At 50.4% G+C, this 27,545-nt stretch overlaps 1 protein-coding gene and 1 long non-coding RNA gene across 6 annotated transcripts in view; one reads left to right on the forward strand and one right to left on the reverse strand.

The window, feature by feature from the left end:
* Window positions 1–24,687, forward strand: part of LOC309645126 — a 43,340-nt gene extending 18,653 nt beyond the window's left edge. The window contains exons 3-5 of the long non-coding RNA XR_014254754.1: window positions 18,290–19,751; window positions 19,872–19,997; window positions 24,604–24,687. This is a non-coding gene — a long non-coding RNA (uncharacterized lncRNA). The remainder of the gene's footprint in view (window positions 1–18,289; window positions 19,752–19,871; window positions 19,998–24,603) is intronic.
* Window positions 23,885–27,545, reverse strand: part of SYNDIG1 (synapse differentiation inducing 1) — a 123,252-nt gene continuing 119,591 nt past the window's right edge. For all 5 annotated transcript variants that reach the window (XM_082429771.1, XM_082429769.1, XM_082429773.1 and 2 more), the window contains one exon: window positions 23,885–25,083. In XM_082429771.1, coding sequence (XP_082285897.1) covers window positions 24,925–25,083 — 159 coding nt within the window. In that variant the 3' untranslated portion in view covers window positions 23,885–24,924. The remainder of the gene's footprint in view (window positions 25,084–27,545) is intronic.

Raw genomic sequence — 27,545 nt, forward strand, 5'->3', positions numbered from 1 at the left:
TGGTGTTGGTGTGGCCATCACGAGCTGCCCTGCTGTCGCTCAGGGGAGCTCTTGTTGTCTCTCAGCAGAGGAAAAAACCAGAAAAAGCATCCATGAGCTAGAAATAGAAATTGAGGCCACTAAGCAAATGTCCAATTATCTTTCGAGATGGTGCCCAAGTGCCGTCTGCCTGCTGATCTGCAGCCTTTTGGAGCAGCCAGCTGCCTGTCTGGGCAGTGACTGTCTGGGGATGGCAGCCGAGGGATAGCCGGGCTTAGTGTCCTGGCCGGTGTACATTTCAGTGCATTAATGTGAATAAAGCACGCTTGCTTCCACGTGCAGCCAGACACATTTTATCAGTATCTCTCTTTCCTGGGACACGAATATTCCTGTACTTGTCTCACCCCAGTGCCCCAGCCTGCGCATTGCAACGTGAATGGCGGAATCTGTACAAAGCCCTGTGACCTGCCTGCATCGGGCTGTGACGCTGCTTCTCTCCTTTAGACACAGCCATTAAATTGCCATTTTGTGGCGAGGAAGCGCTCTCCCAGGAAAATTAGCAGAGAAAATAGGCAGCATCACCCTCACTATACTCGCGAGATGAGGATGGGGTGGCACAGCGGGGCCACGACTGGGGAACCAGCGCGGTTGCTTTGTGTTCACTGAGAACGGGAGCTTTCGGGCTGTGTCTCATCCGCTGGCCTTGCAGCATTAGGATTCGGGCTCAGTGCCCTCGCAGTCAGGGACCCGGGGCTGGGCTCCTTCCTCACCTGCTCAGAGAGGCTGTTGCCCTCCCCAAGCGACTTCCCGAATATCTGCTGTAACAGCAGGTGGTCAGCTGCGGTGTCTGCCCCAAGGAACGTGACTTTATTGCTGGGGTCCTGACCCCAGCCCTGCAACACGTCTTATAAAGGTTTTTGTGTGGTTCCCCAGTTCAAAGTTCTGTCTGAAGGATGCTGTTTGGATTTCAAAATATTGGGTTAAAATTTCTGGGACAGCTAAATGGAAGATTTGACACGGGGCCTGATTTTAAAAGTCTGAGCTGATTGCTGCTGTGGACACATGATCCCTGCCATCATTGCTACAAATAACTGGTATAGCCAATAGCGAATAGCCAATATTTGTTAAGTACACATGGGCCAGCCTGGGTCACAGAACTGGCCGAGGTGGCCTCATCTGGCCCCACGAGACAGCTCTCTAAACAAGGCGTTAACTGTGTAGATGATGAAGCTGAGGCTTGGATGTTAAGTCAAGATTCAAATTCAAACATATATGAGAGGAAGACCCGGAATATAACCCAAGTGTCTGGCTCTAAACCCAGATTCTTAATCACCCCATTACATGCCCCCCTTCCCTTCCAAGAGTTGAAGATTAAAGGAGTCAATACACACAGCAGCTAGGTTGCTGCCCAGCATACCCTGACCACTGAATAGATGTCAGCTCTTTCAGCATCCCTGCCACCATTGTTGTCCCTGGAGTAGCTAAGGGGGCAGAGAGTTAAACCTGGTCATTTGGCCATACGTGGGGAGAGCCTGGCTGCGAAAATGCCAACACAGAGGGAATCATAACTCTCCCCCATCCAAAAAGGGGAGAACACAAGAAGAGCTTCCCAGTGACACTGGGTTCCTGGAGGCAGCCATGCCTGATATCCACTCCTGGAGTTTTCAGTGCTATGTGCCAGTAGCACCTTTGCTTTCTTTCTGTTTAAGCCAACTCGAATTGGGGAGCCCTCGCTTGCAATCAAAAGAGTTCTAACATGTTCAAGTAGAGACATCCTCATCTTCCCTGCAATTCCCACAGCCTGTGTCTATCATTTATCCCCTTAAGAGCCGTATTTTCTAAGTCCGAAATCATGATTAATGCCTTGACAAAGAGTTTCTTTTCCTGACCTGAAAATTTCATTACAGGAATTTAGCGGTTTATTAAAGGGTCACCTTGGTAAAAGAGCCACCATCCCCTGATTACATGCACCGTGAATCTGGAGCAACTCAGCCCCCTGGCCACGGCCATTGTCTCTCTACTTCCTACTGCAGGGACCCATGTGCTGGCCGATTTTACCTTCCTGGCTGCAGGCATAAAGTCGGGGTCTGCGTCTGACTCATTTTTGTGTCCCCAAAGGTGGCTTACATGTAGTCCCATAAAAGGCAGGTTTTTCAGTAAATGTTGATACACAACGTTGGTGTGGTTTTCTGGGAACTTCTCTTAAACCACCAAATCCCAAGACGTCAGTAGATTTTTTAATCTGCTTTTCCAGACCCCAGAAACACTGCAAAATTAATTAAAGGGACACAGTTCATGCTTCCCCAACACACAACTTAAGCATCTGATTTGGAGCCAAAAAACATTAACCTCTAATTAACTTATATGCTCCTGACACCCATAATGTTGCGATGATGCTAATGCATGAGGTTATTAATTATATCTAATTATTCAGTGAACGGATAGCAAATACCAGCGGAGATGAAAGTCTGTGAGTGATTAACGAGAAGACTCCAGTTTGACAGGCTTGGAGCTGCTTAGCGGCAAGAGAGAGGATTTCTGGGGCACTGAGTGGCCTTCACAGAGGGGGAGGGTACTCACCTGGCCTCCCCGGAGACAGAGACTCGAGGCCTGGAGATCCAGGCTGTTTGTGGGCTCAGAGCTTGCCCTGCCAGGTGGGGGTGAGCCCACCTCTCTTTCCCAGAGCTGGGGGGCCCCGGGCCCCAAGCCCAGACCGGCCCATGGTGGGCGGGGCTGTCCTGGCTTCTTAGCAGGTGGGGGCTTAATACACAGTGACTCAGGAGTTCCTGGATGCTGCCTGGGCCTTGAGTAAGATACTGAGAAAGTCATGGGCCGGAGGGAAATGTGGACTCAGTGTTAATTCGGAGATAAGCAGCAGATGTGAATTCTCACCTGGGCGCTTGCACCCTGGGGTACACAGACCAAGGGGAGAGATTTCCAGACCTTCAGTGTCCACATGCTGGCCTCCTTAGTCAATCAGGGGACACGCAGGACCCATGTCCCTTTCCCCCCTAATGGTGCCCACTGACCCCTCATCTCTCCTATTCTGGAAAGCAGGGCCGCCGGAGGACGGCAGGTGAGCGCGGGGACACTTCCCACATGAAACCTTCTCGGTCTGGAGAAGTGCTGGGAGGGTCTGCATCCAGAGATATAGGCAACAGAGCGCGGGGCTGGTGCAGACTACAGCCAAAGGCAGCATTGCTCTTGGGGGACAGGCCCGTGGGCGTGAAGCAGAGAGAAGGTCGGTAAGAAACATTGAAACCAATTTTTTTCATGAATTTAAAAGTATCAGCTTTCTCCCTGATTTTGGCAATGCTTGTCATCTGGATATGTCATTTGGCCAGAAAGAAAAGTATCTTTGAACAGCCAGAGCAGTGATGCTTACAGCTTAATACGATTATGTTTTTCAATGTATTTCGAATTTGGGGTGGGGATAACCATTTTTTTTCAATATAAACACAAGCTAAAACTTGCTGATTACAGTTTTTAAAAAAATTTTATTTATTTATTTTTTATACAGCAGGTTCTTATCAGTTATCTATTTTATACATATTAGTGTATACGTGTCAATCCCAATCTCCCAGTTCATCCCACCATCCACCTCCCACCCCCCACTTTCCCCCCCTTTCCCCCCCTGGTGTCCATATGTTTGTTCTCTACATCTGTGGCTGATTACAATTTTGTGTGCATTATTTTAAAGGAAGCTGAAACCCATTGTTTCAAATCATAGAGTGAAATATTTATTCAAATTATAGTCAATCCTCATTTTATCAAAACAAATATTTACTAAATTTACTGATTCCTATTCTCATTAACAAAAAATAAAATTGTAAGCAACCACCAAAAACCTAACCACCAAACCCTTACGTTTTTAGCATTTTCACCTTCTCTTTATCTTAAATATAAAAAGAAACGTTGGTCATTATGTCTCAAAGTAGATAAGGCTGTTTATGATTTTAATAGATTATTCTTAATTATTCTCAAGGCTTTTATCACATGTACTATTTCATAAATAATAATGTTTCCTACATATGGCATTATGACACTGCATAATGACAAATCCAATAATGAGAAACAGGTTTTAGGCTTATTTTCACAATCTATTGTAAAATAAATATGAATTGATTATATAAGTTTTTACAATGTTTTTAAATATACTTTCAAAACATTATAAATTATACCTAGAATACGCATTATTTTTTAAAAAATAAATTTATTTATTATTTATTTTTTTGGCTGCATTGGGTCTTTGTTGCTGCGCGCGGCTTTCTCTAGTTGCGGCGAGCGGGGGCTACTCTTTGTTGTGGTGTGCGGGCTTCTCATTGTGGTGGCTTCTCTTGTTGTGGAGCATGGGCTCTAGGCGTACAGGCTTCAGTAGTTGTGGCACGTGGGCTTCAGTAGTTGTGGCTCGTGAGCTCTAGAGCATAACCTCAGTAGTTGTGGTGCACGGGCTTAGTTGCTCCACGGCATGTGGGATCTTCCTGGACCAGGGCTCGAACCCGTGTCCCCTGCATTGGCAGGCGGATTCTTAACCACTGCGCCACCAGGGAAGCCCGGCATTATTTTTTTATTGTGGTAAAATATACATAACATAAAGTTTACCATCTTAACCATTGTGCTGTGCACGGTTCAGGGGCATTAAGTACATTTACATTGTGCCACCATCACCACCATGCATCTCCAGAACTTTTTTCATCTTGTAAACCTGAAACTCTGCACCCGTTAAACACTAACTCCCCAGCTCCCACCCCCAGGCCCTGGCAACCACCATTTCACTTTCTGTGTCTGGGATATTGACGACTGTAGGTACCTCATATAGGTAAAATCATACCGTCTGTCTTTTTGTGACTGACTTATTTCACTTAACATAATGTCCTCAAGATTCATCCATGTTGCAGCATATGGCAGAATTTCCTTCTTTTTTAATGCTGAATAATAGTCATTGTATGTACAGACCACATTTTGCTTATCCATTTACCCATAGATGGACACTTAGGTCGCTTCCATGGTTTAGCTCTTATGGATTATGCTGTTATGAACATGGATGTACAAATATCTCTAGAGAGTCTAAGAGACTGCAGTTCTTTTGGGTAAATACCCAGAAGTGGAATTGCTGAATCGTATGATAGTTCTATTTTTAATTTTTTGAGGAACGTCTATACAGTTTTCCACAACAGTGTACATTTCACATTCCAACCAAAGTGTACACAGATTCCAATTTCTCTACATCCTTGTTAACACTTGTTGTTTTCAGTTTTGTTTTTTTTTTTGATAGTAGCCATTCTGATGCATGTGAGGTGGTATCTCATTGCAGTTTTGATTTGCATTTCCCTAATGATCAGTGATGTTGAACATCTTTTCATGTGCTTATTGGCCATTAATATATCTTCTTTGGAGAAATGTCTATACAAGTCCTTTGCCTATTTTTGAATCAGTTTTTTTGTTGTTGTTGAATTTTAGTTCTCTCTATATTTTAGATATTAATCCCTGATCAGATATTATAATTTTAATCTTGACTGCTGTTAGTAATCTTTCTTATAAGATACCTTTCACAATTTATTTCTCAGTGATTTTTATACTGTTTCTTGAAACACACATTCACACATTTGTTTGTGTTGAGAAACATCTTACACCATCACTGGAGGGGTCCCGTCTGGCAGTTCCTTGAGCTGATTGAAGCCGCGATGCCTGGCTTTCTAAGCACCTGTGGGTGGCGTTGCCATCCCTTGGGTTGGCTAAGCCTCAGCCTCAAGGTCCTGATGAAGACAGATTTAAGCCTACGGTAAAATAAGGTCTAACTCTCTCTCTTAGTGCGTTGGACCAAGTGGGCAGGCCTGATGGTCCCCCGGGAGTCTTGTAATGGGGCTTTTGTGCAGACTTTCCAGAGAAGGCGTAAGGATGATTTTACTGCTGGGGTAACAAATCTCTCTCTAAGGCGGGTGGTTTCCAATTCTTGGCTTCCAACAAAGTCAAAGGCAGATGTAACTGCTATAGCTCAGAAGGCGTCCCAAGACTGGGGATGCTGGTGTAAGGAGGTGTGAATATAGGTCCTTGGTGCTCATAGGTGTAACGGAAAACACTGGAAACGAAAGGTGAGGGTAAAAGGGATGCCGAGTCTGCCCTGATAATTCCAGAAATAAGCAATATCCATCCACAGCGAGGCCCCAGCTGAGAAGACAATTACAGGACCTCCAGCACAGCAGATCTGCATTGATATGAAACACAGGAGAAGGGGCTCAAAGGCCCTTTGGACCCGTCCTGCTGCCCCTTCTGACCCTTCTTGATTAGGGGGCAGACAGGGGGCAGCTCCTCACGAAACCGAGAAACAACTGCAGAACCTCCATCTCCTTTAGAGAAGCTCCCCCAGCACAGCCTTACTTTTTATATGTAATGATTTATCAAAATTTCTACTCTATTGTCTTCACCTGCTCAATAATATCAAGAATAATTATAATAAAACTCAAGAAAAACATTTTAAGTCCCTAGACCTTTTGGTCAGAGGAAATAAAAGAATTTCAATTTATCCACATGTTTCTGTTGCAGAATTTTATGAGGATGATAATAAAGCACTTTCAAGGATAAAATTCTATGCCATTAGGATAAAATTCTATGCCATTAGGATAAAATTCTGTGAGGGGAGTGGAATGAAACTGTGTTTAAGGAGGAAAGAAGAAGGGGTAAAATTTCTGACTGTTGGGGTGGAAATTGCTTGTGTATTATTATTATTTTTGCTCATGTATATTTTCATCGATCACGGTAGGTCCTAAATTGCTGTAAAACTTGTTTTCTACGGCATACGTTCTAAAGAGATCTAAGAGTTTTATTTTAAAATCCTAGTATTTATAACATATAAGAGATTATATATTAGCCTGAAAAAGTTACAAGTAATCTTAAAAGTCTGTGAAGGACGTGTCACAGTTTTGTCAAAACTGTCCAGGAGCCAGTGCAGTGGTGGATGAACTGCTGTCTCGAGGAAGCTGCAGGACGGCCTGTGTGTAGACGGCGGGGCGTCCGAGTGACAAGGGGAGCAGGGGGCCCCCGGGGGGAGGGGCGAGCCACCAAGGCCTCGGTGAGGAGCCACGGGAGTATTTAGGTGGCAGGCTAGCGATGGTGGAGGCGTGGCAGACAGTTACCGCGTGGCGTATGGAGAGGGTGGAGGGGTCAGGCAGCAGGGGGAGGGAGGTGGCAGGACTCGTGTTTGGCAGGTAGAATTGACAGGTGTTTGTGACTCGCAGGGAAGGGGTACGGGTGAGGGGTGTCCTGTCTCAGGCTTCTGACACATCTCTGGGCACCAATGCTGTGAGGGATGTGAGAGGCAACCAGAATCATTGGATGACACCTCCAGCTATTTCGGGCTTAAAGAAGGATGAGGTCTCCTCACTATCACCATCATTTTGCCGCCTGTGAAAAAATGTCCCTTTCAGTCTCTGAACTCTACTCTCAGTGATGGAAGCAGGACACAAGGTCTGGCATCAGGCTCCTCCCTGGACAGGTGTGTGGGTGTCACGTCCATGTGGGCTGTCAGAAGAATAGTAAACGTCTGTCCCAACTTCTTATTTTATTTATTTATTAGTTATTTATTTATTTTTAAAGCTCAGAGTTTTAAAAAAAATAAATTTATTTATTTATTTATTTATTATTTTTTTTTGGCTGCATTGGGTCTTCGTTGCTGCACGCGGCTTTCTCGAGTTGCAGCGAGCAGGGGCTACTCTTTGTTGCGGTGCGCGGGCTTCTCATTGTGGTGGCTTCTCTTGTTGCAGAACACGGGCTCTAGGCACTCGAACTTCCGTAGTTGTGGCACGCGGGCTCAGTAGTGGCTCGCGGGCTCTAGAGCACAGGCTCAGTAGTTGTGGCACACGGGCTTAGTTGCTCCGCGGCATGTGGGATCTTCCCGGAGCAGGACTTGAACCCGTGTCCCGTGCATTGGCAGGCGGATTCTTAACCACTGCGCCACCAGGGAAGCCCTCCAACTTCTTACTTTACAGAGGAGGAAGCTGAGCCCAGAGAGGTAATGTGATGGTCAAGGTTACAGGTCTCTGAAGATACCTTGTCAAGGAGTAGAACGAGCGATTGTTTATGGTTCGTGGGTAGAAGGTAAAGTAAGAATTCTCCTCCCGTTAATCCAGTGGGGAAGGCAGGTTTGTAAATGGACCAGACTTTCCAATTTAAAGGCAGAGAATGGAAGAACAGCACAAAACCCATGATCCACTGATATGATGACTAAAAAAGACATATTTGAGGTTTCAAGACACAAATTGATTGAAAGGGAAAGGATGAAAAAAGATATTGCCTGCAAATAGCCACCCAAAGAGATCTGGAGTAGCTGTACTAACAGCAGACAAGATACAGTTTAAGGCAAAAATTGTTGCTAGGGAAAATTGTACATTTTATTATGAAATAGAAAATTCATTAAAACGATGTAACAGTGATAACAACAGAGTCCCAAGTATATGAAGCAAAACAGGCAGATTTAAAGAGAGACTTCAATACCTCATTTTCAATAACGTATAGAACAGCTAGACAGACATCAGCAAATAGACTTCCAACACCATGAAACAATGTTACCTCAACACAGCACCCAACAACAGCAGAAGACACATCCTTCCCAAGCACATGGAACATTCCCCAGAGTAGACAACATATAAGGCCACAAAGGAAGTCTTAGTGCATTTAAAAGGGTTAAGATCATACAAAGTATGTTCTCTGACCACAATAGAATGAAAATAGGTAGCGATACCAGAAGGAAATTTGAAAATTTCACAAAAGTGTGGGAAATAAACAGTACACTCCTAAGTGACCAATGGGTCAAAAACAACCAAAAGGAATTGAGAAATACTTTGAGATGAATGAAAATGAAAACACAACATACCAGAATTTATGGACACAGTGAAAGCAGTGTCAGAGGGAAAATTATACCCGTAAATGCCTACATTAAAAAAGAAGAAATATCTGAAGCCAATAAACTAGCCATTCACCTCAAGAAACTAGAAAAGGCAGAGCAGCAGCAGGAAGTAAATAATAAAGATAGATGGAAATACATGAAATAGAGGACAGAAAAACAGCAAAGAAAATGAGGCACGAAACCCAAAATTGGTTCTTTGAAAAGAGGAACAAAATTGACAAACCTGTAAGTAGAATGATCAAGAAAGGAAGAGAGAGACACAAATTACTAAATCAGGAATGAAAAGGGGACATTATTATGGGCCACACAGAATAAAAAGGGCTGTAAGGGGACACTGTGTGTGACAACACGTTAGATGATCTATATGAAATAGACACATTCCTAGAAAGACACCAACTGCCCAAACTGACTCAAGAAGAAATAGAAAATCAATAAATTTATATAACAAGAGATTGAATTGGTAATACAAAAGCTTCCCACAAAGAAAAACCCAGAACGAGATGGCTTTCCTGGTGAATTGTTGACAAGTATGAAGAAAAATAAAGTGAGCGTTCAGTTTGGGCAAAGAGGAAAAAACAACAAAGTTGTCCTTAGAAAAGGCAAGACAGGAAATTAAGGACAATAAAAGCAGGACCTGGTGAATTTGAAAACAGAAAATGAGGAGTAAAAAGTAATCTCAAGTTGACTTGAAGACACACGTGTGTGGATACTCACAAGCTCCCATGTGTGTGTTGCCACACACACACGTATGTACACGCACAGACGTGCAATAAACTCAGCCTCATAAGAGGACAATTCAAAATGAGAAAGTGGAGAAACCACAGATGCAGAAAAAACATTCAGATTCAAATTGAAAAGGATACTTTGCTTAGCTCTATGTAAATAAACTTGAAAACTCATGGGGACTGGATGATTGATTCCAGAAGACCTAGGAAACTAACAGGTCGGTGGCCATGTCCGAAGCTGAGCAGTTGTTCAAATGACCCTCAAGAAGCATCGGCTGTGAGAGGGGCAACGGCACACTGGTGCACGCCTGCATTTAGTGTGTGCAGCTGCTGCCGTAATCTGCATACATGTGCACACAAGGCACCATTGTTTTCTGGGCACTTGGGCATGCAGGTGGGAAGAAGCTGAGTTTCCACTGCACATCCTTTTGACCCATCTGGCTGATTTTTACCATGCTCTTGTCATTTTCTAATGAAAAAAAATGGGGAAAAATAGTTTCACAAATGCCAAAGAGGTCTCCCCATGCCTATTATTAAAAACACCCCCAGATACAAGCCTGAGGAAAACTTGGGATGTTATCCGAGGGTGCTGAGTGTCCTGACTGGTGTGTAGATGTTGGTCTCCTGTAATGACCCCGCGTGTCCCACTGGCCAAGTACTCTGTTGGCAATGATAATACCCCGGGCTTGTGGCCCAAAGTCTCTTTTTGCCAGTGGTGGTCCTAACCCATTCTTTTACCACGAAATAATAAAGTTGTCTTGGCAGAATGGCTTCTGAAATGAGAACAGTGGTGCATGCCCACAGCTGTCAGCCTTTAGCAGAAATTTGTCATATTATACAAAGAATTAAATTCATCCTCCATTAAAAAATATAACTAAAAGAATTAATTAATTTTCAATGTAATGACTGAAGCAAGCAACTCTTGCATAACAATGAGGGTGTCTGAACTTCTGATGAACTGTTTAAAGTGTTTGAGTGTAGTTGAATTCAATTCTCTGATGATAATTGCAAAGATCTGAGACTCCCCTAAAGGAGCCTTTTGGTGAAATACTCTCCAAGGGAACTGATCTTGAGACTAATGAACAAGGGTGTCAGAGTCAGAGGCCATAGCAGACTGTTGTCTCTGTGACCCCCATGGTGACCTCACGCCCCGTTAACCTGGGGCTTGGCCACACGGTTGTTTAGGGTTGGGCATTAGCAAGTGTGAGCTTGGTAAGTGCTTGCACATTGGGGTTTGTCTTCCTGGGACTCTGCGTCCTGGAAGCCAGCTGCCATGTACGAGGGCCAGTGGCTCGAGGCCACCTGTCATCCGGAAGCCCAAGCTGCCCAGTAGAAAGTCAGATGGAGAGAGCTCTGTGCCATCCGTTCCCAGCCGTGTCAGCTGTCCTGGCTGAAGCCCCGTGGCCCAAGTGTGCACTAATTGGAAAGAAGAAGTGTCCAGCTGAGCCCCGGCTCAAATCCTTTATTGTTGCGTAAGCCGCTAAGTTTTGAAGTGTCTTGTGCAGCTTAGACAAGGGCCAGAGGTCCAAGCTGAGAAGCACCTTGAGGAAAGGGAGAAGATGCAGGAAATAAATACACCGAGAGTGATTATGCTGTCGTTGTAATGCAGTCAGAGCTCCGACTGCTTCACAAGGACTCTGGGGTACAGTGTAGCAAAGATTCTTATGATTCAAGTGTGGTCCCCATGCCAGCAGCACTGACATGCCGGGGCGGCTTGTTCAGTTCTTAAAAACCCCAAACCTCGGGCCCTGCCCCAGCCCTGCTGAATCAGAACCTGCCTCTCCACGCGATTTCCAGCTGCTCCACGGGCACGTTCACGTCTCGGGTTCTGGGTCGTGAGCCCCGGCGATGCCATGCTCTGGGCTGCAAGCAGGTCGTGACCATCTGCACGCAAATGTATTTTGAGATGTCGGTCTCCCTGGAGGCTTTTGCAAGGGAGTGATTCATCCACTGAAGGTCTCACTGCCCCCACGCACGGAATAATCAGCCCTCGTGTTCCCAACTACCAGCGTACGTTTCCAGGCCACGTGGCAGTCATCAGAAAAAAGTCAGTAAAAAGAAAAAAGTCTTTGTTCACTGTCAACGCAGCGGCACTGTATTCACCAGGAAAGTGACTGCCTGAGAGGAGCCTTGGGGAGGGGGGACAATGGCAAGGGCGCAATGTCTCTGAGCCGCTGGATCAAGCAACTGGAAGGCTGGCCTACCAGCCTTGAAGACTGCACGGAACTGACCCCCATCGTGGGTCAGAACACAAAGGCCAGGCTCTGCCCTTCAGACCCTGCGCCAGGGACCGGGGTGTACCGGAGAATCTGCACCTCTCAGGACACCACAGCGTCTGCAGCCTTGGCAAGTGGTTCCAGGACCACCCTTCCTACTTTAATCTAAGAAGTAAAGACATTTGATGGTACCAAGCAACGGTGTGCTGTGAACCAGCAGCGTGGAACAGAAATAACCCACAAAACCCCCTGCTTTGCAGCGTCTCCTCATTTCTGCAGTGTAGACACTCTGACCACCGCAGACTCCAAGCCACCAACAGTTTAACACCCAGCTCCCTAAATTGAGCCTGTCCGAGACCTAGAAGCCCGGTCGGGGAGCAGGGTTCTGTGCGGTGCCTCTGCGGAAGGGGATGCTGCCGCTTTTCCAGGCAGGTGCCTGCTCACGGGGGCGGCTGGCACACCCCCCTCCCCTCCTGATGACAGCCCCCCGGGCAGGTGGGATGAAGGCATTCAGGGCTAAACTCCCGCCCAGGGCCAGGACGGGTCCTATGTCACGGATGGCGCCCAGGGTCTCTGTGGGGCGGCTGGCCCTAGGGAAGATCCCTGGCGCCAGCATCTTTTCACAGAGCGAAGAGCCTGGGTCTCTCCCTGGAGCTCTGTCGCCACCTGGCGGCGGGGTCCCCGTGTGTGGGGTGCAGGCGAGGGCGCAGTTGCTTCTGGGATCCAGATGGTGCGACCTGGGCACGTGGTGGGTGAACTTTGATCCACAGGAGATGGAAGCCACGTGGTCCCGAAGAAGTCCCAGGAGGCCTGTGTCCTGTGCCCAGCCGCCGGCCCCTGGCCTGGTCTCCGGCTCCCCTGCCTCACAGCTGCGTCCTTGAGGTGCATTTGTGTCAGAGCGGTGCTGTTGTCCCAGGCTGTGCTTTACAGGGACCAGAATTGAGACCAGTCCCAGTTCCCGCTTGTGCCACTGTGCTGCCTTCCTCTCTCTCTGGTGGTGATGTGGGACGTCACAGGGTCAAGTGTTCCTGCCCTGGCCGGGCGTCCGGGCTGGAGGGCCTGAGTGCCCTGTCTAGCAGCCTGACCTGCCTTGGGCAGGATGAACCCCAGGAACCGGACAATAACGGCCCTGCTCCTCCTGAGAGTCCGGGGTTGGAAAAGGGACCAAAACAGGGGAGTCTTTCTTTCTAAAAGCCGTTTAATACCGTCTCAAAACCCCAGCTTTCCAAATAAATATATAATACACAATATTATAACATTAATATATAATATATTCATATATTATATAAAGTAATATGTAATATACAGACCCAGCTTTCCAAATATATAAATAATAAAATATAGTATATTATGTTATATTATTCGATACATTAATATATTGCATATATTATTATTTATATATATTTGGGGAGCTGGGATTTTGAGAATATTTTAAAGGCTTTTAGAAAGGCAGACTCTCCTGCTTAGGGAGAAATTTCCTAAGTTATAAGAAGAATGTTCCCTGTAATTTTGCCCAGAAAGGATCACATTAGCGGTTTGGTACCTACTTCTCTACAGCTGTTCTCTCCTTAATGACTAACGTGTGCCCGTGTCCTATAAAGTGGCAGGACTCTTGCAGCCTCGGGTGCCCTTGGCCATGAGTCTCAGACCGCTTCCCAGAGGCGTTTGGGCTCGGACACCTCCAGGCTTTGAAGGGCCGGCGGCCTTGTCGGATGGATACTCTGCAATGTGTTTACGGTTGTCTGATGAATCCCCGCTGGGAGACCTGCATCTCATTTCTCACTCACACGCGCCTTGCTACTTGCCGAGCTCACCCCCAAATCCAGAGGGCCTTATGGTGGGTCGGAGGGAGGTGCCGGGCCACAGGCTGGCTCCAGGGGTTCCCTGGGGGGCACACCCGCCTGGAGGAGATCGGGGGACAGTGCTCTGTGCCCCATCACCTGCCACCACAGGGACGCTCTGTCCTGACCTTTGTTCAATTTTGCACATTTGCTGTTTTGCTGTTGTTGACCATCGGGGACTCTAACGCCACCCAAGAAAAGCCCCAGTTATGTTTGGACCAAGAGATGTGATGTCAGGGGGACCAGCAGAGCCTGGGATGAGCTGCATCCCCGCGCCCCCCGCCTGTAATCACATCCTCATCCAGTGCATCCCCAAAGGCCCCAAGCCCAAGCAGAGCCGTCCTTGGAGACACACCTGTCGTTTCAGTTACCATGGCTTCACAACAAACCAGCCCAGACCTTAGCAGCTTTAAACAACGGTGTTTACTGACCGTGTGTGTACCTGTGTGGGTCAGGAATTTGGATGAGCACAGCCCTCTCCACGTGGTCTCCAGCTCCTTAGTGGCAGGCGGCCGGCCCCCTGTGGAGGCCACGCCCCAGGAGAGAGAGGCGGCTTAGCCTCCGTGGTCAGCCTCGCATCCTGTGAAGGGCGCGCGGGACAGACGCATCTCAGTGCTGCCACGTTTAGAAATTCATCGTCCAGGCCACCGTTTTACAGAGGTGACCTCAGCGGTTGCACAAGCTGGACACTCAGGGACAATGCTGCTGGGCCGGGACTGAACAGGCTGGGGCTGGGGACTGTCCCAGGGAGGACTCGGGGTGTCCTGGACGATCCTTGGCCCACACGGGCCCTGGCGATACCCCGGGTGGAGGGGGACGGCTAGGGGCTCCAGGCAGGGGAGGAAGTGCATTTGACAACGAAGTGGCCCCTGTTGCTGGTGGGTCATTAGTTCCTTCTGACCAGGAGCCCAGCCGGTGGCAGAGGATGAAGAAAGCGTGGGGTGGGGTACGGGGGGAGCCACGCAGCCAGGATTGCAGCCAGGGCTGTGGCGTCAGGCTCCATCGTGCAGCTGGAACCGGGCAAGGGGCAAGGCTCCCTTCAACCCCGTCCTTTAGCCAAGGGGGCCTCCCTGTACCAAGGGCCTTCCAATAGCGAGCCTGAGGCCTTTCTGCTGGGGAGGACAGGCCGGGGCCTCTAGCAGCCCTGCTGGGTGAGGAAGGCTGAGGACCGCCTCTTCTTCCTGCGTCCAAGGAGCCGGTCGTGTCTCAGATGAAACTCAGGGGTGGAGGAGGGGCTTCTGTGACTGCAACTCCCCAGTGCCTCGCTCAGATGTGGCTCCCAGAGCCAGGGTTCAGTGGTACGCCCTGAGCCAGGCTGTAAAACTCCCCAAGGGTCTTCCTCCGATTTCCCCTTCCTCCGGGTAGCCCTCCGTGACTTCCTGCAAACAGGGTTCCAGTATCTGCCCTGAGCACCCACTGTTCCAAGGTGAGCGTGAGGCCAAGTCCTCCAGGCACAAAGTGCCGTCTGGTCCACAGCGGAGGCCAGACCACGTCACAGGCCTTGCTGGGCGGAGGGCACAGGACCGTGGTTCTGATGGGGGTGGGGACTGGGCGGGAAGGGTGTTCCAGAAAGTGTATTCTGTTGTTTTTGGATGGAATGTCCTAATAATATCAGTTAAGTCCATCTTGTTTAATGTATCATTTAAAGCTTGTGTTTCCGTATTTATTTTCATTTTGGATGATCTGTCCATTGGTGAAAGTGGGGTGTTAAAGTCCCCTACTATGATTGTGTTACTGTCGATTTCCCATTTTATGGCTGTTAGCATCTGCCTTATGTATTGAGGTGCTCCTATGTTGGGTGCATAAATATTTACAGTCGTTATATCTTCTTCTTGGATTGATCCCTTGATCATTATGTAGTGTCCTTCTTTGTCTCTTGTTATATTCTTTATTTTAAAGTCTATTTTGTCTGATATGAGAATTGCTACTCCAGCTTTCTTTTGATTTCCATTTGCATGGAATATCTTTTTCCATCCCCTCACTTTCAGTCTGTATGTGTCCCTAGGTCTGAAGTGGGTCTCTTGTAGACAGCATATGTATGGGTCTTGTTTTTGTATCCATTGAGCCAGTCTATGTCTTTTGGTTGGAGCATTTAATCCATTTACATTTAAGGTAGTTATTGATATGTATGTTCCTATTACCATTTTCTTAATTGTTTTGGGTTTGTTATTGTAAGTCTTTTCCTTCTCTTGTGTTTTCTGCCTTGAGAAGTTCCTTTAGCATTTGTTGTAGAGCTGGTTTGGTGGTGCTGAATTCTCTTAGGTTTTGCTTACCTGTGAAGGTTTTAATTTCTCTGTCGAATCTGAATGAGATCCTTGCTGGGTAGAGTAATCTTGGTTGTAGGTTTTTCCCTTTCATCATTTTAAATATGTCCTGCCACTCCCTTCTGGCTTGCAGAGTTTCTGCTGAAAGATCAGTTGTTAACCTTATGGGGATTCCCTTGTATGTTAATTGTTGCTTTTCCCTTGCTGCTTTTAATATTTTTTCTTTGTACTTAATTTTTGATAGTTTGATTAATATGTGTCTTGGCATGTTTCTCCTTGGATTTTCCTACATGGGACTCTCTGCGCTTCCTGGACTTGACTGACTATTTCTTTACCCATATTAGGGAAGTTTTCAACTATAATCTCTTCAAATATTTTCTCAGTCCCTTTTTTTTTTTCTCTTCTTCTTCTGGGACCCCTATAATTCGAATGTTGGTGTGTTTAATGTTGTCCCAGATGTCTCTGAGAATGTCCTCAAGTCTTTTCATTCTTTTTTCTTTATTCTGCTCTGCGGTAGTTATTTCCATTATTTTATCTTCCAGGTCACTTATCCGTTCTTCTGCCTCAGTTATTCTGCTATTGATTCCTTCTAGAGAATTTTAAATTTCATTTATTGTGTTGTTCATCATTGTTTGTTTGCTCTTTAGTTCTTCTACATCCTTGTTAAATGTTTCTTGTATTTTCTCCATTCTATTTCCAAGATTTTGGATCATCTTTACTATCATTGCTCTGAATTCTTTTTCAGGTAGACTGCCTATTTCCTCTTAATTTGTTTGGTCTGGTGGGTTTTTACCTTGCTCCTTCATCTGCTGTGTATTTCTCTGTCTTCTCATTTTGCTTAACTTACTGTGTTTGGGGTCTCCGTTTCTCAGGCTGCAGGTTTGTAGTTCCTGTTGTTTTTTGTGTCTGCTCCCAGTGGGTAAAGTTGGTTCAGTGGGTTGTGTAGGCTTCCTGGTGGAGGGAACTTGTGCCTGTGTTCTCGTGGATGAGGCTGGATCTTGTCTTTCTGGTGGGCAGAACCACGTCCAGTGGTGTGTTTTGGGGTGTCTGTGAACTTATTATGATTTTAGGCAGCCTCTCTGCTAATGGGTGGGTTTGTGTTCCTGTCTTGCTAGTTATTTGGCATAGGGTGTCCAGCACTGTAGCTTGCTGGTCGTTGAGTGGAGCTGGGTCTTAGCATTGAGATGGAGAGCTTTTGCTGTTTGATATTACATGGGGCTGGGAGGTCTCTTGTGGACCAATGTCCTGAACTCAGCTTTGTCACCTCAGAGTGCTGAGGCCTGGCGAGAGCACCAAGACCCGGTCAGCCACACAGCTCAGAAGAAAAGGGAGAAAAAGAAAGAAATAAAATAAAATAAAGTAAAATAAAGTTATTAAAATAGAAAAAAATTATTAAAAATAAAAAAGTAATAAAAAAAAGAAAGAGAGAAAGAAGGAAGAGAGCAACCATGCCAGAAAACAAATCCACCAATGATAACAAGTGCAAAAAACTATACTAAAAATACAAAACAGAACAAAACAAAAAATGGGCAGTCAGAACTCTAGGATAAATGGCAAAAGCAAAGCTATACAGACAAAATCACACAAAGAAGCATACACATACACACTCACAAAAGGAGAAAAAAGAAAAATATGTATATATAAAAAAAATTAAAAAAGGAAGAGAACAACCAAATCAATAAACAAATCTACCAATGATAATAAGCTCTAAATACCAAACTAAGATAAACATAAAACCAGAAACAAATTAGATGCAAAAAGCAAACCCCAAGTCTACAGTTGCTCCCAAAGTCCACCGCCTCAATTTTGGGATGATTCGTTGTCTATTCAGGTATTCCACAGATGCAGGGTACATCAAGTTGATTGTGGAGATTCACTCCACTGCTCCTGAGGCTGCTGGGAGAAATTTCCCTTTCTCTTCTTTGTTCACACAGCTCCTGGGGTTCAGCTTTGGATTTGGCCCTGCCTCTGCGTGTAGGTCGCCTGAGGCCGTCTTTTGGGAAGTCTGAGGTCCTCTGGCAGCGTTCAGTAGGTGTTCTGTAGGAGTTGTTTCACATGTAGATGTAGTTTTGATGTATTTGTGGGGAAGAAGGTGATGTCCACGTCTTACTCCTCTGCCATCTTGAAGGCACCCCTCTCTCTCTAATTTTAAGTGCATTTTTTTCCAAGCGGAGCAGGTGTCTGCAGCTCTGGGTTCTCGGAGGATGCTGGCAGGTCCGACCTCAGTGGGGGAGGACGGCCAGGGCCTCCGTCACAGAACACTTTGATTGTTCCTTTTTAGGTGGGCAGGTGGATTCTCAGATGCAGAGAAAATCCACACTCTTGGTTCGGAACCTGTCCTGTGTTGCATTTTCCTTTGTAGGAAGAAGAAGCACCCTGTCTGCTGAGAGGAGTTCTGTTTGGCCTCTGAACCTCAGTTTCCCTGTTTGTGAATCAGAGAACTAATTCCCACCCTCCTGCATCACAGGGCCTTTCTCGAGAGGATCAGATTTAATCAGATTCAACAATCTATGTACAACACTTACTGCTTCCCAAATGACTGATGCTGAGGGAATAAACAAACTCATAAAATAAGATGTCCGTCCTCGAAAAAATCGTAAAATTCAGAGGAAGATACAGTTATGTCAACAACCAGGATGCAGGGCTGAACTAGTGATCACGAGGCAATCACAGTCCCGGGACCCCGCCTCCATGGCAGGCCTGCTACCCGCCTTGCCCCCACTTTAATGACGAGGGTCCATCACATGCCTGCAAGGGGGCGGCAGGACCCAGCCTTTCCTGCTGGGACTGGAGATGGTGACCCTTGGGAGCAGGCACTGTGTCTTCTGGACCTCCTTGTGCCTCAAGCCCAGCAGAGTGCCTGGCACAAGGTCAGTCTCTGAGTTTTCTTAACCATGTAACATACCATACACACAGTGATGTGTATAACAGTTTGAGAACCATGGCCCCCCAGCCCGAGCTCCCCTCTGCTGACTGCACCCCCTCTCTACTTTCTTCCCATCATCTTTCATCACCTAAGGAAACATCACTACAGTTTAGATTCTCCTCCTTTGAACCAGATCTAAATGGACCATGACAGGCATCTTCTAAGACGTGTGTTTTCTGCTTGCTGCTATCTTGAGATTCAGACAGTTGACGTTCCCTCCAGGGCAGGGCTGATAGCAGTGGGTCCATGAACGCTGCTGAGTGAAGGCAGTGGGTGTGGGGGTAAAGACCCCACGTGCCCGGCAGAGCAGGAGGGGGGAGTACTAGGCTCACAGGAGCCTGAAAGCCAGGCTTGGTGACAGCTGCACCCCCTGGACCTTTGAGGATGGGCCTGACTCTGCTGGGTGCCTGCATGGGTCAGGAGGCAGCCAGGGACTCCAGCCAGACAGGGCACAATGCCAGGGCATCAGCAAGGGCAGGGAGGGGGTTCGGGACTCCTGGGGAGGAAGCAGGACTTCATTCCCTGCAGACACTGCTGCCCCCACCACCTCCACCATCAGAGGAGGCCCCTGCCCAGAGGGGGGACTGAGCTCCCCACACCCAGGACCCCTGGTGAGCTCTTGAGTCACCGGATCTTGGCATTCCTAGGTGGGGCCCTGAAAGTGGTCATTCACGAAGTCCAGGGACTCTTCCTGCTCTCTGCCTTGGCCATGTCCTGTCCATCCCCTCAGCCTTTTCCTGTCCATGACCTTTCCCAGGACGAACGTCCACCAGACACAAAAATTCACAGCCCTTCACCCAATTCAGTCCCGTGGCAAGAGCTCCATCCCCAAGGCCAACAGAATATGCGTGTCTTACAAAACTTGCTGGGACCACATCCAGGGAACGAAGACATTACAGTAGGTGACTGAGAAGATGCCCCCTCTTCCCCAACTTGTCCCACCTACGAATAGTTTGAGTCCACATATGGATTCTCTGGTGTAGACAGACAGCAGCCCAAGTCACTATTTATTCTTCAGCTGAGTCACGAGTTGGACTTTGGTGACCTGAGGTGTTACAACCGAAGGCCTGAGGGAATGGACAGCAGCTGAGTGTCGTGCTGGGATTTTGTGAGACACCCCCCGCCTCCCACCCAAGATGTGCAGGTATTTTATCTATCATCCATCCCTATCTATCTGTCTGTCTATCTATCTATCTATCCATCTATCTATCTATCTACCAACCTACCTACCTATCGTCTTCAAACTGGCCTCAAATGACCTGATTCCAGTGAAAACACAAGCCCATTCCCCTAGAGGCCATAGGGGCAATGGATACCCTCCCTGGCGCTTAACTGGCCCCTACAGAGCACCGTGAATTCAATCAATCTCTGCTGGTCAGTCAAGTGCCCAGTGGAGGCTGCATTCAGATGCGTGAACCTGTCTCTCTGGCAGGTAAGTGTGTCCCCAGCTCACTGGTTGCTGGAGGGGAGTGCACCTCTGGGTGGCAAGGACATGGGCAGTGCTCAGCTAAAGGAACAGTCATCTCGGTGTCCCTGCACAGCAGGGCCTGGGGCAGCGGCAAACAGGAGCCTCGGCCAAAGGCCAGAGCCATCCTGACGCTGCTGCTGGGCTTGGTGGAGGCGGGAAGCCTGAGCCGTTTCAGGCCATGCACGGCTCCCCCCTGGAGAGCCCGGGCCCCCTCACCCTTGGGGTGTGTCCACCTGGGGCTTCTCCCTGGAGGACCCCACATTCTGCCCCCGTCACCCCAACCACTCTTTCTGATCCTGCTGTGTGTCTTTTCCATCCAGCAGAAGTGGGAAAATCTTTAGACCCCTGTGATTTCCCTGCCCTGTGACTCACTCAAGACACCCTCTCTGCTACGAAGACCCACAGGGAGCCCCGCTCCCAGGAGTCACCATGCCCTGCCGTGTGGGACAGCTGTACGTGCGCTTGTCATTGACCCTGGAGCCTGTTCCAAGGCTGCAGTGGGCCCCACCTGTCATTCCCGCAGTTCCTTAAATGCCCTGTGCATCCTCACCCACGTGGAGCTCTGACCCCTTCCCGTGGGTCAGGCAGATGACAAATTCATGCTTGTCTGGCGGGGAGCCAGCCGCCCGCAGGCCCCGGCTGTCTGCGGGTTTGGCGTCCACCCTTGGTTTGCTACCAGGCACAGAATCTTCAGGTGAGATTCCCAGGGGGTGAGGCCCTGCCCCCTGTCCCCCTCCAGGCAGCTCAGCTCATCCTGAAGACCAGGAAGGGGCTTTCAAGAGGTCAAGTGGGCGACATCACAGCCACAGCCTCACACCACTTTCGGCTCCACCCGACGCTCCCAAGGTCATTGACAGCAGAGCACAGACGTGAGCCTGGCCTCTAGTTGGTTAGAGACGGGACAGTTGTGTTTCCGAGAGGTCAGTGTCAGCTCAGGGTCTGAATCTACACTTAACTCTTTATTGGCAAATTGGGTCAACAGATGTCAACACCCGTGGCAACAAAGGCAGGTGGACTTTGAGGGGATGACACAAGATTGTCCTCAGGGCTGGAGCTGAAGCCAATCCACAGGGGCCCCTGGGAGGCCCTATAAAGCCTCAGGGGCCCTGGAAAGGCAGCTCAGTGCCATGACCACTGGGCATTCGTGTCCGGAAGTGGTAGCAGCTGTTGGCCTACGGGAAGGCAGCTCATGGATGATTTTAAACCCAGAAGCTGCCCTGAATGAGAGGTGGCCTCCAGCATCCGGAGGGGCACAGGGTGACTGGCAGGGGTGAGGGACACCCTGCCCTGGCTTTTGGTGTCAGTGGGACCCCGTTCCCAGGCAGCTGTGTGGCCCCACTGTCTGTGGCATCTCTGGCAGCCGCTGATGGCACAGTGACTGAGGGATGTGGCCTCCCCGACAGGGTTCCCCTCGGGATCCGGGGTAGTTCCCTGGGGAGAGTTGGAATAGCTGGGCAAGCGGGGACACCTGGTGGGGCACGACACCCGGTGGAGCAGGATGCCCAGGGAAGCAGGGGCAGAGAGGGGCCTCGGGGCGGCAGGAGCCCGGCAGCCTGTGGCGTCTGCAAGGATGTGGGCGGACCTCTGCTGTGCAGAGGAACCAGACACCCACCTTTGCCAAGACGACACTTCCATGGATGTTGCCTCAGGCCCCCTCCCCACTCGCCCCACCACCCACTGGCAGAGACGGGCTGCGAACATAAACCAAAGTCCTTTCGGGTCCCTCAGAGTCCTGACCCACTAACGTCTGGGCACAGATGTGATTCCTCACATTTTTGGTAAACCACGACTGAGGCCATGTGCCGTAAGGGGGGGTGACGGGTTAGGGTCTGACCATCTGGGTAGCAAATGACTTTGCTGTTTCCGGGGAGCATGACTTTGGGGAAATTGCAGGCGCTGGGTCTCCGCTGCAGAAAGTGTTTTGACGAGAATGCAACGGGCGCAGCGTGGACGCTGTGCCTGCGGTTCCGCCAGGCACCTTGTGGCCTGGGGGGTGGGTGCCGGGCGGGGCCTGTCCTCGCTCTCCAGATGACACTTAGGTGGTGCCGGGCGAGTTACCTGCTCTCACCCTCAGCTCTGACTCCCACCTGCTGGGGCTCTCGGGACTTTGTGGGAAAACTGGGCCCAGGGCCTGGGGCAGGGCCTGCCTAGGTGGTGCCTCGTCTGCGGCGGCTGCAGTGACAGTGGGACAATGTGGTCCTAGGGGGGCGCACGGTGGCCCCAAAACACTTAGAAGATGCCGTGTGGGCAGCGGCCACCCACAGAGCCACTGCCCCGACGAGGCCGAGCTGGTGGCGGCGCTGGGCCGCTCTGTGTCCACCTGTCAAGTGAGCTGCGGGGCTGCACGTGGCCGGTCAGTTGTCCTTGGCCAGGCTGGACCCCGCCCCCTGCACACTCATGGCCACAAGGCACCACGTGTGGTCGTGGTGCTGGTCCTGGGGAGGCCTGGAGGAGCCGAGAGGATATGGGTAGGGCTAAAACTTTTAAACAGAGGCTGGGGGGAGACAGGAAGGGGGTCCAGCAGGAGCCCAGAGGGGCTGGCGTAGAGCCCCCTGATGGTGGTGGAGGAGATGGGGGACAGGGCAGAATCAAATCCAAAGATAGGCAACTTTGGGCACCTCTTGAACTAAAACTGGACAATTTGGGACACATACAAAGACCATTTCACACAACGGCTCACGATGAATAAACCCAAGAGATTGGGCTGAATAGACGGGAGGGCACAAACCAGCCAGTGGACGTACCCTCAGGGCCTGAGTGACCGTGACCACCCACCTCTGCATGCCCGAGGCCGGGCCTGGCCTCCCCGCTGCGCTCACCGGCTGTCCAAGGAGGCGGCCTAACTAGTCACCCTGCCCTAGAGATGAGGTCCAGAGAAGTGCGCCCACCTGCCCAGGATCACACAGCTAAAACCCAGATTGGTTTGGTTCCAAATCCGCCTCTCTCACCAGGTTCCTGTGACTCATCCCGGGATGTCTGGGCATCTTCCCTGTGTCCTGCTTAGAGCGTGTTTTTGGAGCATCCATAGGTGCAAGTGCCTGACGGATCTCGGGTTTGACCCAGGACAGCAGTGCTAATGATTTTCAGAATATTAAGTGTTTAAGGTCGAGGAGAAGAGAGGCAAGTGAAGGGATCAAACCTGAGTCCTTATTCCAGGACAGTGGTTCTTAATTTCTGCTGCACTTTGTAATCACCAGGCTGCACCCCTGATCAATCACATAAGATTTCTGGGGCTGGGACCCAGGCAGCAGGGATGTTATAAGTGCGGTGGGTGGAACCACTGCCCTAGAGAGACGGCCTCTGTGTCTACTGAGGGTATCGGGATAATAACATTTACTAATGTGTTCAAGTGGGAACGTCAGAAGCTGGGGATGTTGTGATTCTCATCTCAGGACACCCTGCTACTGCTTCAGCAGCTGAGCCCTGGCGGCTCTGCAGCTACTTTAACAACAAGGAAAAGGTATTAGTGAAACCCAAGGGTTGCTATTAATCAGAAAGAAAAGTCTTAAGCAAAAAAGCTAAAAGATAACTTTTGTTAATAATGAACACTCGTGAAACAGCAATGAAATGGTATTAAAATGTCTGTGATTACGTATTTCTCAGCATTCATCTGATAACTGAAGCAGCATGAAGCAATAGTTGCACTTAAAAAAAAATGACAAGAAAATAGCTATTCATTTAGTTGACAGAGAAGGTTCGTGTCCTCTGTAAGATCACTAGTGTCACTGTCATCACCAAGGTGAATGTCAGCGCAGGCGGGTAGAAGCATCCCCCTGCGCTCGTCCTTACACTGAGGGGGCGTCTTGGCTCCTTGGCCTGGAGTTCCTGGAGAAAACCTTGGTCCTTCTGGGAGGAGTTTGGGGAGGGGCCGGCCTGCCCCGGGCCCCAGGTCAACGAGGCCCCAGGATTGCATATTGCCGCATGGTGGCTGTGGAGTATGGACACATTCCAGAGGAGGCCTGATGTTCCTAGGCTGGGGACAGCGTGGAGGGAGTGACACTCTGGGCCTGGGAACAACTCTGGCTCTGCATTCTCAGGGCTGGACCCCTCTGGAGAGCCATGACACCTGGGGGTCCTGCCAGCAGCTGCTCTGTCTCTCTTGCCGCCCAGCCCATTGCCTTCCTGCGGGGGAAGGCACGTGGACTGGGGAGCAGTGCCAGAGGAGTCAGGTGGGGCCACAGACAGAAGAGCACGTGTCCCCTGCCCTATGCCTGTTGCACCATATTCCATAAAAGTAAACACATGTTCCTGTTTGTCTGTTGCTAATGCTATGGCATTCCAGGCACTGGCACCAGCGTTAATCCACCAGGATCCATCCAGAGACAGCCGCGAGGGTCGGGATCTTTGGAGTGTCCGTTTGGAAGGGTTAGCAGTGCCCATCTGTCCCATGCTCTGCACAGTGCTGTGAAAACGATATGAAAGGGTGAAAACAAAAGGAATCCATGGGCAGAAGATCCCAGGGCTTTATGGCGTCGTTGGCGATGACTTACACTGTATAGCATCACACAGGTGTGTCTACCTGTGTGTCCACCCTTGCCAGCCCCGCTCCTCTGCACCTGCACACAACTGGCCCAGGCTCTTCATGCGATGCGCCCGGGGAGGCTCATAGGTGGTTGCTCTTGGAGAGGTAGGCGATGAGGGCCACGGCCACGCCCACGTAGATGCCGGTCCCGATGGTGATGGAGAGCACGGCCAGGAAGAGGGCCCGCCGGGAGCTGGTGCTGGCCTGGTGAAAGTCCCCCTTGGCCACGGCTTTGTTCGTCTGTAGCGGGAGGAGGGAGAGGAAAAAGGGGGTCAAGATGAGCAAGGCGAACCGAGAGGGGACTCACTGAGGGGGAGGTGTGCAGGGAAGGCGGGGGGCTGTCGCTCACCACTGCTCCCCCCTGCCCTGCAAGGCAGTCAAAGCTTAAATGAAAGAAAGCGAAGCCCCAGGGATACCCAGGCCGGCAGTTGTCAACTGGGCACCAGCCACGGGAGTCCCGGGTCTTGGGCACCAGGACGCGAGGGCGGGGACGTCACAGCTCAGTGGCCCCCTTCTGCCCAGTAAAGATACGTGAACAGTTTTCTAAAGTGTGTTCACACTTACCTCCTCTGATCCTTACGGCGTACGGCGGTGTGGGGAAGGAAACGGGAGTTCTCGTTACCCGGAGAGGAGCCCGAGGCGTAAGCTCCTTCAGTGGGCTGCGGATACCGAGACTCCACTCCCCAGCCGGCGGCACGGGAATCTGCGTGCCCGATGCCCCCTCCCTGCCATGGCGGGGCCGGAAAATTCATCCACCAGTGAAATAACTCGAGGTGAGACCAGCGCCTCTATTTCTGGTCACCCAATTGCATAGCGAGGTATTAGTTTAGTGAGATTCGGGGTCATGGCTTCGGGGTCATGAAGCAGATGGGAACGTGGAGGTTTTGAGTGTTGTGTCAGATTTGGCGTTTTGTGGTGGAGCCCACCTCCACCACGGCCAGCCCCCTCCTCCTTGTCCCCTCAACAAGGGAGGCCCAGGGCTGTGGGGACCATCATGTGATCCAGCTGTGACATCACGGCTGATGCCCCCCGAGTGATGGCAGATGAGGGTGGAGGCCAGCAGGGCAGGTGCCCCCGGAGCGTCATGGGGCGCTGAGGAGGGCTGACCCCCGGCAGGGCGGGGTGCTTCTCGTCAGGGCAAAGGCAGAGCTCACTCCCCGTGTGGGACGTCCTGACCCCCTCAGGACCCATCTCCAGAAACCGGACTCTCACCGGATCCCGTTTCCATGCGTGTTGAGTGTATTTCTGCTTTTTGTGGGCAGGATGGGAGGTGGCATCCTGTTTACTCAGACACCGAGGTCCCAGACTCAGAGGTCACCAGGAGATGACTTTCCGTCCTCCGCAGCTCTGCCCCTGACCTGATGAGATGTCGGGTGGAGAAGGGCCTCCGGTCCGCTCGTGTCCTTTTATTTCTTCCTCTAACTTCTGGTTCTTGAGGGCCAGTTTTATGTCCTCCTCCCCAATTTTTGGGCTTGGAAGTGAGCCTGGGGGTTCTCTGTGGACGATCTTTGATGAAGCGGAGTGAAGAGAACGTGAGGAGGAAGCTCCCAGGACAACAGTAGCTACGTCTCAGCTGAGTTCACCCTAAACTCTCCAGGGCCCTCCCTGCTGGCCCCTGGCCTCTGTCAGGGTGGGCCCCCCCACCCCAGCCCGGCCGGGGCTCTGCTGCAGGAGCCACGCACAGACAGACAGACAGACAGACCGGGAGGCCGGGCCGGGCACTCGGACCACGCGGGGAGCTCCCGACTCCGAGGGCTGCCCGTCTCATCTGGGTCCATGCACGCACTCGGGACCCTCAGTGGCTGGAAGCCCCGGTGAGCTGCTTATAATGCCTGAGTCGGCTGGGCTCCCCGAGGGCCGCCCTGGACGGCCTGACCCGCGGGCGTGGGACCGAATCCGGGCGCTCTGTCCTCTCTCCTGACGGGTGGGCTCACTGTCCTCTGCTGACCTACATCATCCCCAGCCGGGCAGCTTAAATCAAGAACAAGCCGCTAACCTCTCCCAGGTTCCGGCGTTAGGGGTTTGGGAGCCCCTCGGTGGGTGACTCTGCCTGGGCCGGGAGGGGCCTGGGCTGCAGTCTCTTGATGTCCTGGCTGCATTGTGGGCTGAGGCAGGAGCTCACAGCGTCCCCCTACCGGGACCCGCCCGCTCCTTCCTTGCGGCCCCGCAGCCCTCGGGTCCACCTAGGGTCCCCTCCCAGATGGCGGCCTGGCCTCACGGTCTCTGGGGACCAGCTCCTGGGGCCCCTGCACAGAAGCGGGGCTGCGGCTGGGGGTTGGCTGACGTTTGCACAGCTGAAAGGAAACTCTTGTGAAGAAGGACACACACACAGGACGACACAGTGGGTGGCCCCTCCTTCCAGAAAGAGCAGAATCCCGGGGGGTGCAGCCTTGGGGCAGTGACAGATGGGGGTCCCGCTGAAGCTCATCCTGAGGGGGTCCCCATGGGCAGCTTTCTGTCCGTGTGGCCTCTGTGACCCCAGAGGCCGACCCCAGGGCTGCCGCATTGGGCAGAGGGAGGGGCACGGTGTGTGTCACTGGACAGCCCCTCGGGCCCTGTCTGCAAACGGCCGTCCCACTCCCCTCAGGCTGGGAACGTCCCTGCGGCTGGTTTTCCTTCCCTGCCCTTTTGGCCAGAGATCACCAAGTGAAGTTCGTTCCTTTCTTTTTTGAGGTCTTTTGCTCAGAAAACAAAGTGCAGGT

Source organism: Balaenoptera physalus, assembly GCF_965194825.1.
Source record: "Balaenoptera physalus genome assembly, chromosome: 16".
Classification (NCBI taxonomy): Eukaryota; Metazoa; Chordata; class Mammalia; order Artiodactyla; family Balaenopteridae; genus Balaenoptera; species Balaenoptera physalus.